General features: G+C 44.5%; 1 protein-coding gene and 1 pseudogene across 1 annotated transcript; both read right to left on the bottom strand.

Moving 5' to 3' along the window:
* Positions 1-1,334: 1,334 nt before the first annotated feature.
* Positions 1,335-2,197, bottom strand: LOC118475828 (cytochrome c oxidase subunit 3-like; annotated as a pseudogene).
* A 3,287-nt stretch (positions 2,198-5,484) lies between these two features.
* On the bottom strand, positions 5,485-15,364 carry LOC118475829 (ATP synthase protein MI25-like). The gene has a single exon (XM_035963978.1). It carries the CDS (start codon positions 15,217-15,219, stop codon positions 14,452-14,454), a length of 768 nt encoding a protein of 255 aa, XP_035819871.1. The 5' UTR covers positions 15,220-15,364; the 3' UTR covers positions 5,485-14,451.
* Between the last annotated feature and the right edge of the window lie 505 nt (positions 15,365-15,869).

The raw sequence follows: 15,869 nt of genomic DNA on the forward strand, positions 1-15,869 counted from the left end.
TTTGTCTGGTTGGAAGAAGAAAGAAGCAGCGAAATTACGGTGCCTAAAGAATGGGGGTTGAAGTGAGGACATGACAGAGTGTGCGGAAAGCAGGCTTGACCTAACTAAAGTTACGGCGGAGCACTGGGCTGTAGATTTTCAAGTGGGAATAGGAATAAGCGCCTCAGAGTGTTAATTTTCCGATGAGTAGGGAGACTTACTCACTCTTGAAAAAGCTTGAATCATCCGAGAATCCTAGTTTATTTTTTTTTATGGAACACCCGCTTGCTAACTGACTTTTGTCAAGCCCGTCTCCACGAGATCTATTTTCATCCGAGGGAGGGGCAACGTCCCAAAGCTGGACTTCCCGCTGGAAGCTCCCTATTCTGAGTGGTTGATAAGCCTGCTCATACGAGAAGAGCCCTAGTTTTTTCGGAAACCACACAATTGAGAGTGGCCCGATGCACCGGAAGCCGTGTGACCAGCCACGAACAATCGATGCGTCTGCCAAACTACTTCAAAAAGGAAAACACGAGCTAAACCAGTAAGTAGTTGCTTTGCTTTGGACTGTGATTTCGTAAGCGAATTGCTTTAACACTCCTCTTTCAATCAGCAGACCAAAAAATAAAACTCGTTATTCCACGCACGTTATTAGTAGTTAGTATTAGTAAAGGAAAGACAAAAAAATAGCAATCGAGTAGTTCAAACGAGTATAGATTTCTACAGGTAGACATCAGGTTAGGTTAGTAGAACAGATAGACAACGAACAAGTAAGGGGGCAATGCTTACTCCCACTTAAACTTCTCCAACAATGCCGAGGGGTTGATACCTTCTACCCTTTCAATTCTATTACCAATAGACAGCCCTTACGTTTATTTTGCGCGGATTGGGGAAACACCTACCTTAAGCTACGCAATTTCACTCTTTAGGGTAGGGATTCTGGAGACGAAGCATAATCTAGAGACGAAGCAGACACCACAAAACCATCTTCAGGTTCGAACCCAACTACGGAAAGTAGAAATCTCCATTCCTACACTAATTCGGCTCTTTTCTTGTCTCCGGACCTGTGAAAAACCACACTCGTACCAACACCCACGGAGAACGTTGCACCTCTTAAGATATTACCCAAAACCAGGCATATTCTCATATGCTTCACAACAACTAACGTTTATAAACCAACAACAACTACTACCAACGAGAAACGTTACCTTACAACGTTTATAAACTAGGAATCAAAACACAATTCCATAATAATACAACTACCTACGGCAGCTTCGTTTTGCACACAGAGGAGGATGATCGTTATTTAAGATTATATGTGAATTGCTAATATTAAATAGGATTCCATTCTCTTAAAGTTCTCTTTGTCTTCGAGCTTTTATTCCTCAATCCACTTATTCGTTCCCTTCTTTCATATACCTCCCCACCAATAAATAGAGACAAATGGGAATAACCGAACCACGTCTACAAAATGCCAGTACCATGCAGCTGCTTCAAAGCCAACGTGATGCTTCTTGGTCAGATGACCAAGATATTGGCGAATACCACATACGATCAAGAAAAGAGTACCTATAATCACATGAAAACCATGAAAGCCAGTTGCTAAGAAAAAGGTAGAACCATAAATACTATCCGAAATAGTGGAGGGTGCTTGGTAATATTCCATTCCTTGAAAGCCAGTGGATACTAGAGCCAGTAAAACGGTTGCTACTAAAGCGTAAACTGCTCGTTTTTTCCTTCCCCGCGAGTATAGCATGATGAGCCCAAGTTACGGCAGCTCCGGATGAAGGGAGAATAGGGGTATTAAGAAGAGGGATTTCCCAAGGATCTAAAACCCCAATCCCTTTTGGGGGCCAAATACCTCCGATCTCTACCGTAGGTGCCAAAGAAGAATGAGAAGAAGCCCAAAAAAAAGCAAAAAGGAACATAACCTCCGAGACTATGAAGAGAATAGAACCATATCGAGGTCCTAATTGTACAGCTTTTGTATGATGCCCTTCCAACGTGGATTCACGTAGAACATCCCGCCACCATACGAACATGGTATAAAGGAGAAATATTAGGCCCAAACTGAGAAGTGTTGCACCCCCTTGAAATGAGTGCATGTACATCACACCTCCTACGGTGGTTGCCAAAGCTCCGAGTGAACCCGAAATAGGCCATGGACTTGGATCTACCAAATGATAAGAATGCCTCTGAGATTCAATCATAAACCACTTTGCCCGGTTGTATGTAAACCCCCCTTCACCCCCATCCCCTAAAGTGGTAAAGAAGGAGGCTCTTCTTTGTCTCATTAGGACAAACAAATAGGAAGGGATAGTTCTTTCATTGCATTGATAGAAGTGATACTATCAAAAGATCTCTCTATTATTTTAGAGAAGAGTCGGCGTTGGTTCTACCAACGAAACGAAGAAGTTTGGATTGGTCTTTATCATGTCATGGGATAACCCCCCCGAAAGAAGAGTGCAAAGACCAAGTTCCCATTTCCTCCGTTCATCCACGAGAATCGATATTCGTTCTTTCCACTTTGAATACGTCAATTCTCATCCGTTACTTGAGATTCGATACGTAAGATACGTCATTTCTCATCTGTAACTTCCATCCGATAAGGGCAATAAAGCCAAGGCAAGCTCATATTTGCGTATCTAAAGGCTTGGTGTGGAGTTTTGGGGAGGTTTCGGGAGATGAAAAAAGCCTACTTTTACAGCTAAGTGATTAGGACTTGACCGAAAAATATTGCTCTCAAAACATGCATTTATGAGGTAAACTAGAAAAACACTACTTTTGACCCAGTGATCCGCACTTTTTTCATTGGAAATCGAGTTTCCTTAGGGAAAAAGGACTTGCTAACTTTTGCAGCTATATGAAACGGACTTGCCTACTTTTGCACCGAAGAAACTCAAAAATAGTCTTTCTCAAAACAAAAGCAAGGTAGGATTTCTACGAAACAAGCCCGGATAGGTAACTAGGCGGATAGGAAGGATTTCTACGAGCTTCAGTTCATGAATTGAAATATGCATGCATCCCATTCATAAGGAGTAGCTGGCTATCCGTGTGCAACACTCATTTCTTTCTAGGAAGATAAGATCCCGCTCTAAGGCATTGGAGCTGCTGGAATATGATACGAAAATACAGATTGATGTTTCTGCTTCTCCTCTCTCGGGAATAGTTTACCGACCGGGCCACCTGTAAATTCTTTAGTTAAAACAGGCCTCGGGAGTAGTCATCCTAGTATCGAAAATCATCTTTTTTTCTTTCCGCGTTGATTCTCCGATTATACGATGGCAACATGTGTGAAGTCTAGTACCAGATCATATCGGGGATAGCTAGCTCATCAGCAGTTCATTTCTATGTATGGCGAGAAGTCCAACTGTCAAGCATGGCACGATTCCAGAATCATCGCTTGGCTGCTGCTTAGATGAGATGAAACCTGAGCTGACTTCTCTGTTGGCCAGGCCTGCTTCTTAAGTGAACTCATCCATTCCCTTGATTGATTAGTACAGAAGGAGGCGATATCGTGTCAATTCCCTAAAGAAAACCGTCTTTTCCAATGATTTAGGGCCCATACCCCAATAATGATGACGAAGAGGTCTTCCTGCTTCACTTCAAAAACAGGGCTTCCTGACCCGAGAAAAGAGTGCACATGGAAGTAGTTCCGCTCAATTCTCCAATACGACTTCGGGTGTGACCCCAACCCCACCAAATGGTGATCCTCGAGACCAAAGGGCATTGAACGAGAGAGAAGGAAATCGTCCACAGAGAATCGGAGTATCCGGCCTAGTGATAGTTAGAAAGAGTTGGCCAATACAGAATCTCATGCGCCTCTCATTGATGAACCCCTTTTTCCTTTATCCTCTACTGGTGGCTGATTGATTGAGCGCCGGTCTCACTCATTCTTTATGAGCGGAAGCCATGCACCTATCACCTATAACCGGAGAAGTACTATAGCGCACCTGGGGAAGTACTATACGGCACGGCACCTTCGGCGAGGACTCAACTCAACAGAGAATGATTTGACAAACATTGATCCGCCAGCTCAACTCTGAAAAAGAAAAGAGGAGAATCTCTCTAGCTTGTGGAATCACTTCCCTGGATGCTTAGATAGCTCGAGAAAGTGCGCCACTTCTCCCTGAGAATCTAATCTATGGTATAAAAACAGATAAATAGGCTCATTAAGTGAAGTGAGAACAGAACTCGATCTTTGCTAGGCGTGAGAAGAAGATATCGGTCCTTTGGCCATCGGGAGCAGTGGTAAAGAAATCCTTTGAATGGATCAGTGAGTTCCGGCACGATTGCTGGAACGAACGGAATCTACGGGAACGAGATCTTTCTGTTGGCACGATATCTTTCAGGAACTGCGCTAAGGACGAATGCTTGATTTGCAATCTTTCAAGACGATTTTCTTGTAGCAGATGTGGAATCCAGATTGGCATAACGGGTTCTACGTGAAGTCAGCCGTTCGTCATCATTTGAGGGTTCGGGTCGGGATCATGGCCATAAATCGCTACTTTTTCCACTAGAGCGAATAGCATTCTTCGAAACAGGCACGCACAGGACTTGAAGCAGAATCAGAGAGTGATCCCTTTCCAACAGACTGATCGAATTCCAGTGATACACTACGCCTGGCACTATTCGTCACATTAGTAGTTAAGTTACTCATTTGTTACGAACAAAGAGACGCTAGAGATTCTATGAACTTCAGATCGATGCCATTCACTAATCTCAATCGTCTTTCTATGGATTTCTGGGCCGATGGGCGATAAACCTTCAAAGTCGCTGCTACGGGCTCTGTGGTGCGTCTCAGAGCCCTTCCCCGTGGGGGGTTCCCGTTCTGCTAATCTTGCTATCTTCCCCAGGTTTGCTCGTTTCGATTGGAACAAGAAGTCCGTATTGGTATTTCTTGGTATTGGTAGCAGATGTGAATGAATTGCAATTTCCGAGGAGTAGTAAGGACGAGTAGTAGCTGTGGATGCCAGTGTGGAAGATCATATTCTCACAAGTGAATACGGACTTCCGTTCCGGATTGGGAGATCTGCCCTGGCTAAAGACATCGAACTGTGGATCAGTCGTGAATCAAATCGAAATCAGAAATAGAGGAATAGAGTCATCCTCACCACAACAAAGCTATGGGTCGGCTTCAAGCCAATAAGTAGGAAACCATGCAGGTACGAGAAAAAACAAACCCATTACTTGATTCAGACACTTGAGGAAGGTGTCAACGGACGGCACAGCTCCTCAGAGGCAACCCATCAAATGGATCTTTAGCGGCTCTAGTCTAGCCAAGGGAACGGGTATCACGTATTTCCTTGAAGGCAGCCTATAACCAAGCGGAGATGCTTCTGCCTTTTGGGGAGGCCTGTTTGTTGTACAAGAGGAGAAGGTTCGTATCTCCTTTCCGAAAAGATGCATCTATTTTCCTATCTTTGGCCAAGGTAACCCGTATTGGACAAGCTTGCCTTTTGTGGGAGCATCGTTTCGAAAACTAGTCTAATTGATTTCTTTTTATTTAGGAGATGCTTTTCCGTTACTTGACTTTCACTAGTGTGATGCCGATCTCTTACTCGAATGCTTCTGCCACTTTAGGAAGGGATAGAGGAAACAAACTGGGAATAGGAATTGATAGCGGTAGCTGTAGATAGGAGATAGGAGTGCGGACCAACACAAATACTCGAATAAACTGAGCCCTGGCGATAAGAAAGTATTTCACAAGTTCCGAAGTGCCGTTCAATTCAATTCAAGGAAGACGCATCCCTGAAAGAAGGTCGTAGGGAGAGAGGGTTCTCGATACCGGGCATGGAAAAGGCAGAGAAGGTTCTCGATACCGGGCATGGAAAATAAGTTCCTTTGGGCTTTTGAGTCGGAGGAGACTGGCCACCTTTCCTACGCAAATCTTCAGCGCAAATGCAAATATGACTTGAGATTGGAAATAGCAATTCCAGGCATCCATGCTTCTTTAGGCCCAGACCCTATAAACCAACTTTAGGAAATCTTATGAAATACGCCGGTCTTAGTCTTAAGCAGCCTAGCACTATCGATCAAAGCGACAACCCTCTAAATAAACTTCCATTTTCTTGAACACGGGTAAATGCCATTCTATCTCAACTATGGCGCATTTGACCGAGGTTTTCGTCTCAAGTCCACTCCTGAAGCCCTGCCGATTGAAGCAGAAAGGCTCTTCTTATTCTTTTTAGGGTATGGTATCGGACTCGAAACCTTCAAAGTCGCTGCTACGTGCTCTGTGGTGCGTCTCAGAGCCCTATTCCATGTGGGGGTTGGAAGACATTTATTTGATCCCAGAGGGAGGAATAATTAGACCTCCCTCTGGGTTGAGGATACGTAGCAGTGGAAGATGCCGGTACATTATACGTCTACTCACTTCCTAAGCAAAAATCACGGCAAAACTTTCTTTCTTTTCGAAAACTGGATTCGGGTTTCCAGAGGTAGGGCAAAAATACGGGGTTTCTTCCCTCGATCAATCATCCGGCACCTTGACTCGTAGTGCCGCACTGGCACTGATCTAGACTAGAGTTCGACACCCGTGCTTGTGAGCGAGGTTTTCACTTCTCACTCGTATTGATTGATGCCGTGGACTTGCCAGAGAGGAATATAGGAAGGAGTGTCAGCGCTATTCAATACTTTTTGGTGTCGACGGAACTCAAGCAAGGAGTTCCCATCAAAAAGGTGAGAACGAACTCACTCGATCTTTGCTAGAGGTATTGGCCAACGGTGCGGCTTCTGAACCAGACTAGAGAAATGCTTGACTGCCCGATATGAGATCCGCTATACTTAAGAACTGTGGCACTTGTTAGGTCTGGGCCAGGTACGAGCACTTAGAGGTTTGAGCAAGCATTCATGCAGAACGTAATCTGAACGTAAGTTTTCGATTAGTGAATGATGTGAACCAGTGGAATCTCGTACTAGATAGAGACTGCCATCCATCCGGACTAGAGGGCTATCTACATTTCTGTGCTCGTATCACCTTTCAAAGACAGGTTTCAATGGGGGTCAAATCTTTCTTCCCTCGGAGCTTTGAAGCTGTTTGGTTCGCCATTAGAGCAGCACCTTTCTCCGCTAAAGCCCATGCTTGGAATAATAGGGTTCAGTGATCCCCGGTCTCTGGGGAGTCAGTCTCGTATCCAGTCCAGAACAGCTCGTTTAGTCAGCAGGCTTATGCGCTAGTCGCCATCTCCAGATCCGGCTAAAGAGTTCGTTTACCCACACTGGCATCAACTTAAACTACTTCTCTCTTTTATGTGGATTGCTATCCTACGACGAGCTGTGCTTACTCCCCCTAAGTGGCATACTTGCGCCTGTGCTTGAAATCAAAAATATATTGCCTTTCCACAACGGATCACATTCCTCTAGCCATGACTGAGATCTATCTTCTACCAGGACACGGATACGAGTATAGTGCCAAAGAGTAATGCCGCGAAGAGGTCAACCTTTGCTTCCGAAAGCCACTGTTTTATGTTTATGTTCCTGAGGTCCCTCCTCTCCAGGGGTTCAACAGAAGGAGTTTAGGCCGGTGTCCGCCCTCAAGAGTGCCAATCCTGAGATCTTAGAGTTGTAGACCGAGTCGAGGGCTGCTTCTCAATCAAGCGATCGGCAACAGCCACGAGAGGAGAGTGCACTATTCATTCTAAGTGTGGGATGGGATCAGCTTCTAAGCTTTTAAAGCCCCCCCATCTGCCCAAATCTTATTAATCTCAAGCGGACCTGGTGGTTGGAAATACTATTAGAGGCATAACCTACGTACGTGTATCATTAGGTGCCGGGTGGTAAGTTCTTTCAGCTGCAATATGGGGCTTCTTCTTTGTTGGAAAAGCTTTGATAGAAACGGCAGGCTTCTACCAATGGAAAATAGGTCGAGACCACGAACACTAGACACTAGGAGATTGCTTTCGCCGTCGGCATATGCGGAAGTATTCGTTCTTTGAAATATTCGATCCACAAGCAAGCTCTAGTCAAGTGTATTCGAAGATACAAAGCATAGCTAGGAACAATGCAAGATTACACAGACTGTACCCATGATAGTAGTGGTGGCTAATGGAAATTGAATTTCCACTTTTTCACATAAATCACTACAAGGCCTGAAGAGGAAGTAAAAGTCCCCAATGGGTGAGATGATGTGTGGCTCAGCCTCTACTCAGATTGAACGTTCTGAAAAGAGCAGTTCTTGAGGGGATCTTGTACCAATGGTGAAGATTGAGGCAATGGAACGCCTAAACCAAAGAAAGAAATAAAGCAATTAAGGCATTTGATACTAATGGATATAGCCCTAGCCTTCAGAAAAGGAAATCCAATAGTGCGTCCGTGTCCAATTCGAAGTAAGACCCCATTCCCATTCCAGTTACTTCATAATGTGCCATACCTGATTATGGCCACGATTCCAATTTTACATAAAACCAAACCAAGGTCTGGCGAATCCTCTTCCCAACTGGCCTGGAATGAGATCCAGAAAAGGACCTGGCAAGAGATACGTCTGTCTTGTTGTGATGCGAGGAATAGGCGAATCTGTCGTGATAGAAAACAACCCTTTGTTGCTATGCTAATGGATCTGCTCAGGGAACTGGCCAGGGTTCAGTTGAAGACAGGAATGGAAATGTTTCCCAACTAGAGCTACGGCACTTTTCCAATAAACGGAAGCTCAAGCCAAGCCTAAAGCGAAGCATCCGCCTCCTCTTTACTAGCGAGTCTAGTTTCCTACAGGGCAAGGGCGTAGACTGGTTTCGAGTCCTATAGGAGGATCAAAGTATTAGAGCTCAAGTAGTTCTCTTACGACCTAGTCAATACGCATTGGAATCATGGCATCCCCTCCACCGTAGTAAAGTAAGAAGTAACGGGTCTACGCCCAGCTTCCTTGTTCCGGAAATGAAGGATCCATGCAGAAGTGGACTCTCTTTCCGTTCTGTTCAAAGAGTTGGCCTGGTATTCTAGTTACTCTAGACCTATTCCCTTCGAAATAGAAACTCTTGCCAGAGCTGAGTAGAAATCATCATTACCGCCGCATTTACTATACTAGACTAGCGCCTAAGATAGCTATAAACATGGTATGTCTTAGAGCGATATGAGTATTCTTTACCAGCACCACCCAGGGATCCAACCACAATCAGAAATGGATACGTTATAGTTTCCATCCTTGACTTTACTAGTCCTATAACCGGCATCCAAGCAAATAGACTTGTCTTTCTCTTTCTCTTTTTCCCTAGTCCCTAGTAATAGGAGATCCTTCCTGTTCTGGATATGTCCTCTATTCCATCCGGTTTGGACACAGATTGTCAACGGTGAGGTGACATGACCTTGATCAATAGATCCCTTACTCTGGTCCCTAGTTCCTTACCTATTTGATAGGGAAGCGTTTCGATATCACCTACCATGAACTCAGATGGTGTTTGCTGACGAAAGAAAAAGGCTGGTTTTGGCCCATAGTGAGCAGCACTGGCACTCAAAAGGGATCCTTCCGCCTGCCGGGAATAAGTACCGGCACCCTTACAGGAATCAAATCTCTTGGAACGAGATCAAGGGCCGAAGGAAGTCAACTGCGAATCGGTTCGGTAGTGAAGAAAATATCTCTTGTCTGCTCTTCATCTTCAGCAACGCGTGATGCGATAGTGCCAGAGAATATCTTCTCTTCTCTTGTTGGTAGGAAAGCAGTGGTGAATGAAAAGCGGTTCTGTTCCCTTCCGGGTGAATGGATGGGAAATGGAAATAGACTAACACTCACACAAAAGAGACAAGGAACCAGAAATGCTTACTACTGACCAGCTCCTATTCCTATGCCAAAGAGGGATTCGAGTTTCAGGGGTAGAGGGAAGCTTTAGGAAAGGATAGATGCACACACAATCTGATAAGCCTGCCGACTAATCTCCCTAACAACCGGCGCTGGATACCTGAGACCCAGCTGGCACTTCTCTTGATCCAAGCGTTGGTCTAGTTTCCATCGGAAAGTTATATGTTCTTGTTAGGCGGTAGCAAGCAGTATCAAATTTCTGTCGGTTCAGTTCAGAGAAATAGGTCTAAATAAACCGGGCTTGTCCCGTAGATTGTACTATCCCCCTTGCCCAACAGGAACTGGAACTGGAGCTCTTGCCTTCTATTTCAATTAGTTGCTTGATGGAAAGCAATAGGCAATCGGCTAGATTGCACATCCAACCTGTTCACTGATTTATGCTGCAGGCACTTCAGAAACCTGAGCTGGGTTAGGTAGCGGTTCCACTTCTCAAGTTTGGAGCCTCTAAAGAATTCTCCGCCTCAGGATCTGGGTCATAGAATTTGAGCCATTGGACCTTCCTCTTTTCTTTCGAAAGGACCTTTTCTCTAGGACCGAACAAGAAGATCCATACTGTCTACTTTTGAACTATGTAGCTATTGAGAAATCTAGTGCGGAGCCAATATCGTGTTCATGGTGGCCGGCGCTTCCGAAAGACATCACGTCCTTCTCTTTAGTTTTAAGCAATGTGGTCTTCCCTGGTTGAGTGAGTGAGCCCGGTACCTACAGCCTGATCTAAGCAGTATTCCGAGGGGATAGAAACGGAAAGCAAGACGAAATCCTGTGTTGAAAAAGAACCTTGCAAGGAAGGAATGAAGCTATGGATATATTTGAGTAAAAAGAGGAAATTGAAGCCCAATCACAGTGGTGAGCAGAGCCCTCGTCCCCGATATCGATATTTATTTTCCTTCGCAATCCATTCCTTAGAACCACTTAATCGGATTTTGAAACAGGCAGCTAAAGAGAGTCCCATGGGCATGCATGGGGGGAGAGTCATTCCTAGCGGTAGGTGGGTCGTTTCCTGCGTCTTATCATGGCAAGGACACTTTTTACAGGTCCATCAAATAGAAATCCTTCTCTTCTGGGAAACCTAAATTCTAAACCAAAGTGGTGAACTGGTTGGCACTCTGCACTCTTCTACTTCAGTTTCTACCCCTGTCCTGTGGTATAGGCAAATGCACTTTACTAGTTATGCGGCCCGCCCTAGATTACCAAGTTCCTCTTGGAGGAGGAGGTACCAGTGCCAGTTTCTAGAATCGTATAAGGATCTGCTTCTCTTCTGCTTCTGCCGCTCGCTCTCGCTATAGTAGGTAACCTCCCCTCCGGTCGATAAACAAGAGAAGTATGTGGCAGCTCGGTGTTTGTGATTGAACTGATATTTATGTTATTCCTCGCATCGCAACAGGACGGATCTTTAGATTGTACAGTAGGAACGGAAGGCCCCGCACTCTCTTTCCTTGGTTCTTACTTCCGTTCGTGGTAGGACCTCCATCCTTCCACTCACTCATACTGTCCGTCTCATACTCATAGTACCTATATTCCTATCTTATCCTATCTTTCTTTTTTAACCGGACAAAGAAAAGGGAGATTGTTCTACGATTTTCCTCAGTGCGGAAAAGGTGCAAATATGTCTCGTTTTTCTGTCTTTTTTCATCGTTTTTGATGGTTTTTCTTGTTTGTTTTTCAGAGGGAAAATAAGCCCTTACTTAGATGGGGTGAAATGAAAGAAAATGAAACGAGTTGACTGCACAGTAGAATATGGGGAGTCGTCTAGTGAAGTTTGAAGGAAAGCCCTCTGGGGGTTAGGCCAATCCAAGAACTGCTTGCTTCCCCCATTTCTACTGCAAATAGCCAATGCCATCAACAACAACTCTGCGTTTCCCAGAACGATAATACGACCGAGAAAAGGAAGGAGTAGCATTCCTAGAACGATTCGCTTTACTCTTGACGGAAGTCCCTTCCTCTAATTGGGTAGCTTGACTCTTATCTTAGAATGAATAGCCTGCTGCACTAGAACGATAATACGCCTTTCCTAGAACGAGAATACGACTGATCTCCTATTCCTCGCTAGAGAAGAGATTCTTTGACAACTGCTCCTATTCCACGCTAAAAAAGGCCGGGTATCTTCTGGCGCACTACCCCAAAGGACAGTTCCGATCTCCCAATCCGGAAGTCCGTATTCACTTGTTCGAAACGAAAGACTGTTCTCACAACTGAGTGAGCATATTTCCAAGGCATTCCAGAGTAGGTGCTTTCTGGGCTTAACTTAAAGGGCCTATTCCCTCCGCTTCTCGAAATTACATACTTAAATATCAAGATCAAGTCATCTGAGTTCCGTTTCGCAAGTAGTATTCGATTCTATTAGCACGCTCCTCTTGCGTCTGCAGATCCCAAAATACGGATTCTTACGGCAGCAGCAACTGATCCATGTTTCCCTTCGCCGGAAAGAAAAGATAAGTTCAGCTAACAAGCAAGTGCCACTAGGGAATCAGACTTTTGCAATCAATCAACGGCAGCACTCTGTTCGTAGTGTAACTCGAGTTAACGAACTGATTCGAATAGTGCCGGTTCCCATGTTCAAGAAAATGGAAAGCAGTTGAGTGCGAATGCCAATTGAATGAAGTTTCAAAGTGGGGTTCTCCGTCTGCTCTAAGTACGAGATAGAAGTTATCTCGCAATAATCCACAGCGTAGAGGCTGCCATAGCAGGTAGGAGTTTTGCCATCATATCGGATCATCCGAACTAACCGGAGTAGGTTATGCGAACTCATCTCAGCCATCCCATCCCTTGGAGCTTGGGATCTTAAGTGTGGAAACAAAAGCTAGGCGCCACTATAGTCGCTACAAGGAGTGCAGTGCAGCTGTCTGTCTTTCGAGTAAGTAAGTTGATCAGTTACTATCGGTAGGGAGGTTGGTCTTCAGTCGATAGAACTGCTATTTCCGGTACCTGCGCCTGTGATCCAATGCTCAGGGCTGCTTCCTAAGTCGACACTACTGTTTGTTTCTGGAATTGCACTTGTGTGACACCACTCTTACCTCTTTTGAACTTGTGTGAAGTCGGTACTAGACTATGTCGGGAACGGAGTGCCACTATTGTTGGGTTCACTGGAATCTAAAAGTGAATCAAAATGCTTAATGTGGTTGGGGAGGAAAGCTGCTTATAAGTCCTCCTCTTCTCTCGCCAATAGAGTGACAGTCCAGTGTTCTTGAAACAACATACTAGGAGAAAGAATAAAAAGATTGGTCACCTTAGGGCGGAACTTACGGATTTGAATCGTTTTAGTCAGGAGGATACCCATGCCCAATGGACTGAACACAAACTGAATCTTGTTCTGGTCGTTACAACCTAGTGGTTGGCGCCCTTGCAAAGCGTAGTGCTTCTTTATCCAATTTGGACCCTATACTTTCTTACTTTCTAGCAATTAGGTAGAGCCTCGTCCAGGCTGTTTTAGAACGGAAGTCTCGTAGCGACGGTCAGATCTTCAATAATGAACTCAATGGGATCTTCCACCATAGTATGCTTTCTGCTCCTGAGGTGAGACATTGACAATTGCCCCTTCTTTTTAGTCAACTTCGGGTTCGTCAGGTAGTCACCGCGCTCTCAATTTCTTGGACTTGAATGCCTTGCTTCTTAACCACCTTGAGTAGAGTTGGGGGATACCAGACCATGTGAGGCATCATAAACTTGGGTTTTCTTTTCTGGAAAGTATCGTGCAAGAGAGGATCAAAGCTATCGAAAGTATCAACTGCAACGCCATTTTGAGGGTCAGGAGAAAGCAAATCCCTCAAAGAGTTGAAGTTGACAGCCGTCTTTCAAGTGGAGGTGCAACAAAGAAAGCCATCCATCTTAGCAGGAAGTATGTCTATCTACCCTAGGAAGTGAAGATTACAGGTACGAATTCACAAGTAAGGAAGAAAGACTAATTGCTGTTTTCAAGGATCGCCGAAGAGATGAACTAGGTTATTTACGGGAAGTCGTCCAGGAGCACTTCGTTAGATTTGCATGTGTTAAGCATATAGCTGAAGTAGCCTAAGCGCTTCAACCTGCTCGCTCTTACAAGACGAATCTCTTTCTATACGCAATTGAAACTAGAGTCTACTCCTTTCTGGTCTGAAATCTCAGTGGAGACGGTAAAGATTAGGTGCCTTTTTTCTTGACTATCCATCCCATTCAAAGCTTATCACACTTCTCCTTCCGATTCTTTTTCTTTTACTCCGCACTTTTGCTCTTTCGAGCCAAAATGAATGGGTCTTAGGGTGACTCCTCTTCTCCATGAGTAGGTAAACTCATGTACCACGCAGAGCCCCAACAGTTTACCCTCTTTTCTATTATTTTCCTCCACTAATTTTAGAATCCGCACATAATTGCGGAGTATTTGTAGTAGGTAGATAGAGGCAACGACACTTATACTCAGTAATATAGAAAAAAACTTAGCATTATCCGTCGCTGTCTGGTACACATAATGAAGAAACTCGATCATGGAAAAGATTGATTGATTTTGAAGCTCTGCTCCCAAAAGAGAAAGGGAGACTTAAAGATTGTGGGTTTGGTTTTTCCAAACAAAAGATAAATATTGGATAAGAAGTTCAACAATAAAACTTTCCTTCAGTAGGCTCGCTCCCGGTGGAGCCGCCAGCCCCGCTCAGAAGTGGATTCGAACCCCCGACACCGTGGTTCGTAGCCACGTGCTCTAATCCTCAGAGCTACAGGCCCACCCCGTCTCCACAGGTCCCGGGGATACCCCCCACCCTCACCTTTCTGAGGACTATAAAGCCTTCTCGAATTAGGTCTCTGGGTTCTAATAAGAAGGCCTCTCGAATTTGTTCTACGGTAGAAGCTTCTACCAAAGTTGTAGACCCGGATACTAATCTTTCACTCACTGAAAAGTGAAAACCTGTGACTATATCGTCCTGAAGACGGATGCGACGGGAAGAAGTGGCATTTAGAAGTGTTGCTGACTTGACATTTAGGTTTCGGCATAACAAAGCTTGCACTGTCTTTTCGCACTTAGGCGCACAGCGTGCCGCTGGTAATGATTCTACTACTTTTACGGTGCTGCAAATTCGCAAGCTGATCCGTAGATTAAGTAATCGTTGTTGTTCATTGGATTCCTCCAGAATGACTTCGTTAGGATTGAAGAATTGCTGCAATGATTCCTGAATAGACTCGATTCTCCCGTCGAGAGTTTCTTTGAAAGTCTTACCTAAACTCTTCCGACTTAATATGAGAAAGCCTATAAAACAACGAGCTACTATCATTTCTTCATTATAGATTGAGATCTTCTTCGGACTTGATGCACAAATAGATGGAATAGCAGCAAATAGCATATTTATACCCTTCATATCCATTCCACTAAATCTCATTGTGACTCTCCACTTTATGATGAAGCTCTGCTCCAAGAGAAAGGGAGACTTTTTTTGTGGTTGGTTTTTCCAAAAAAAGAACATTCGAACAAATAGACTTGATTCCATGACAAGCAAAAATGCTAGCTTCCCAGTAACTGTAACGCATACACTGGAGCGTTTGTCCCATTGACGAAGGCCAATGAAACTATTCTACTAATTTTCTGAGGAGCAACTTGACATTTCTTCATGCAGCTCAAAAGCTCTAGCGGAATCGCCGCAGCATCCTGATATTTTCATATTCTATATGTGACCACATCAGGGATTAACCCTGGATCTCTTAGCCCACTGAAGATTTCCTCAGCTGAAGATATGCGTCCTTGCCCACAAATTCAATAAGCGAATTGAAAGATAGGACAGTTGGATCAACTCGGAAATCTCCTCACCTCAAATGAGTTCCTTATCACTGCATCAGATGCCACGCATGAGATTGTCCTTACCAATATCTTTACGCGCACCCAGCTTTGGTTACCCACACCACCAATGCAACTAATTTCTGATCCCAACTTCATTCCTTTTATTTATCCGCGTTATATCATTCGGGTAATCTTATCTCCACCTTCGTCAGAAGGCTTTGAAGTCGTGTTCCAACTGAACGGACCCACATTCGGATATTGCAAAGTACACGGCAATGCTTGGGCTGGCTACTAATTCAAGGATGATGAGTAGGATATTCACTCCATGCTCTTAGGGAGTTCTTTATGCTGTGCGGTTACCGC

The sequence above is a fragment of the Zea mays genome, unplaced genomic scaffold (assembly GCF_902167145.1).
Source record: "Zea mays cultivar B73 unplaced genomic scaffold, Zm-B73-REFERENCE-NAM-5.0 scaffold_680, whole genome shotgun sequence".
Taxonomy (NCBI): Eukaryota; Viridiplantae; Streptophyta; class Magnoliopsida; order Poales; family Poaceae; genus Zea; species Zea mays.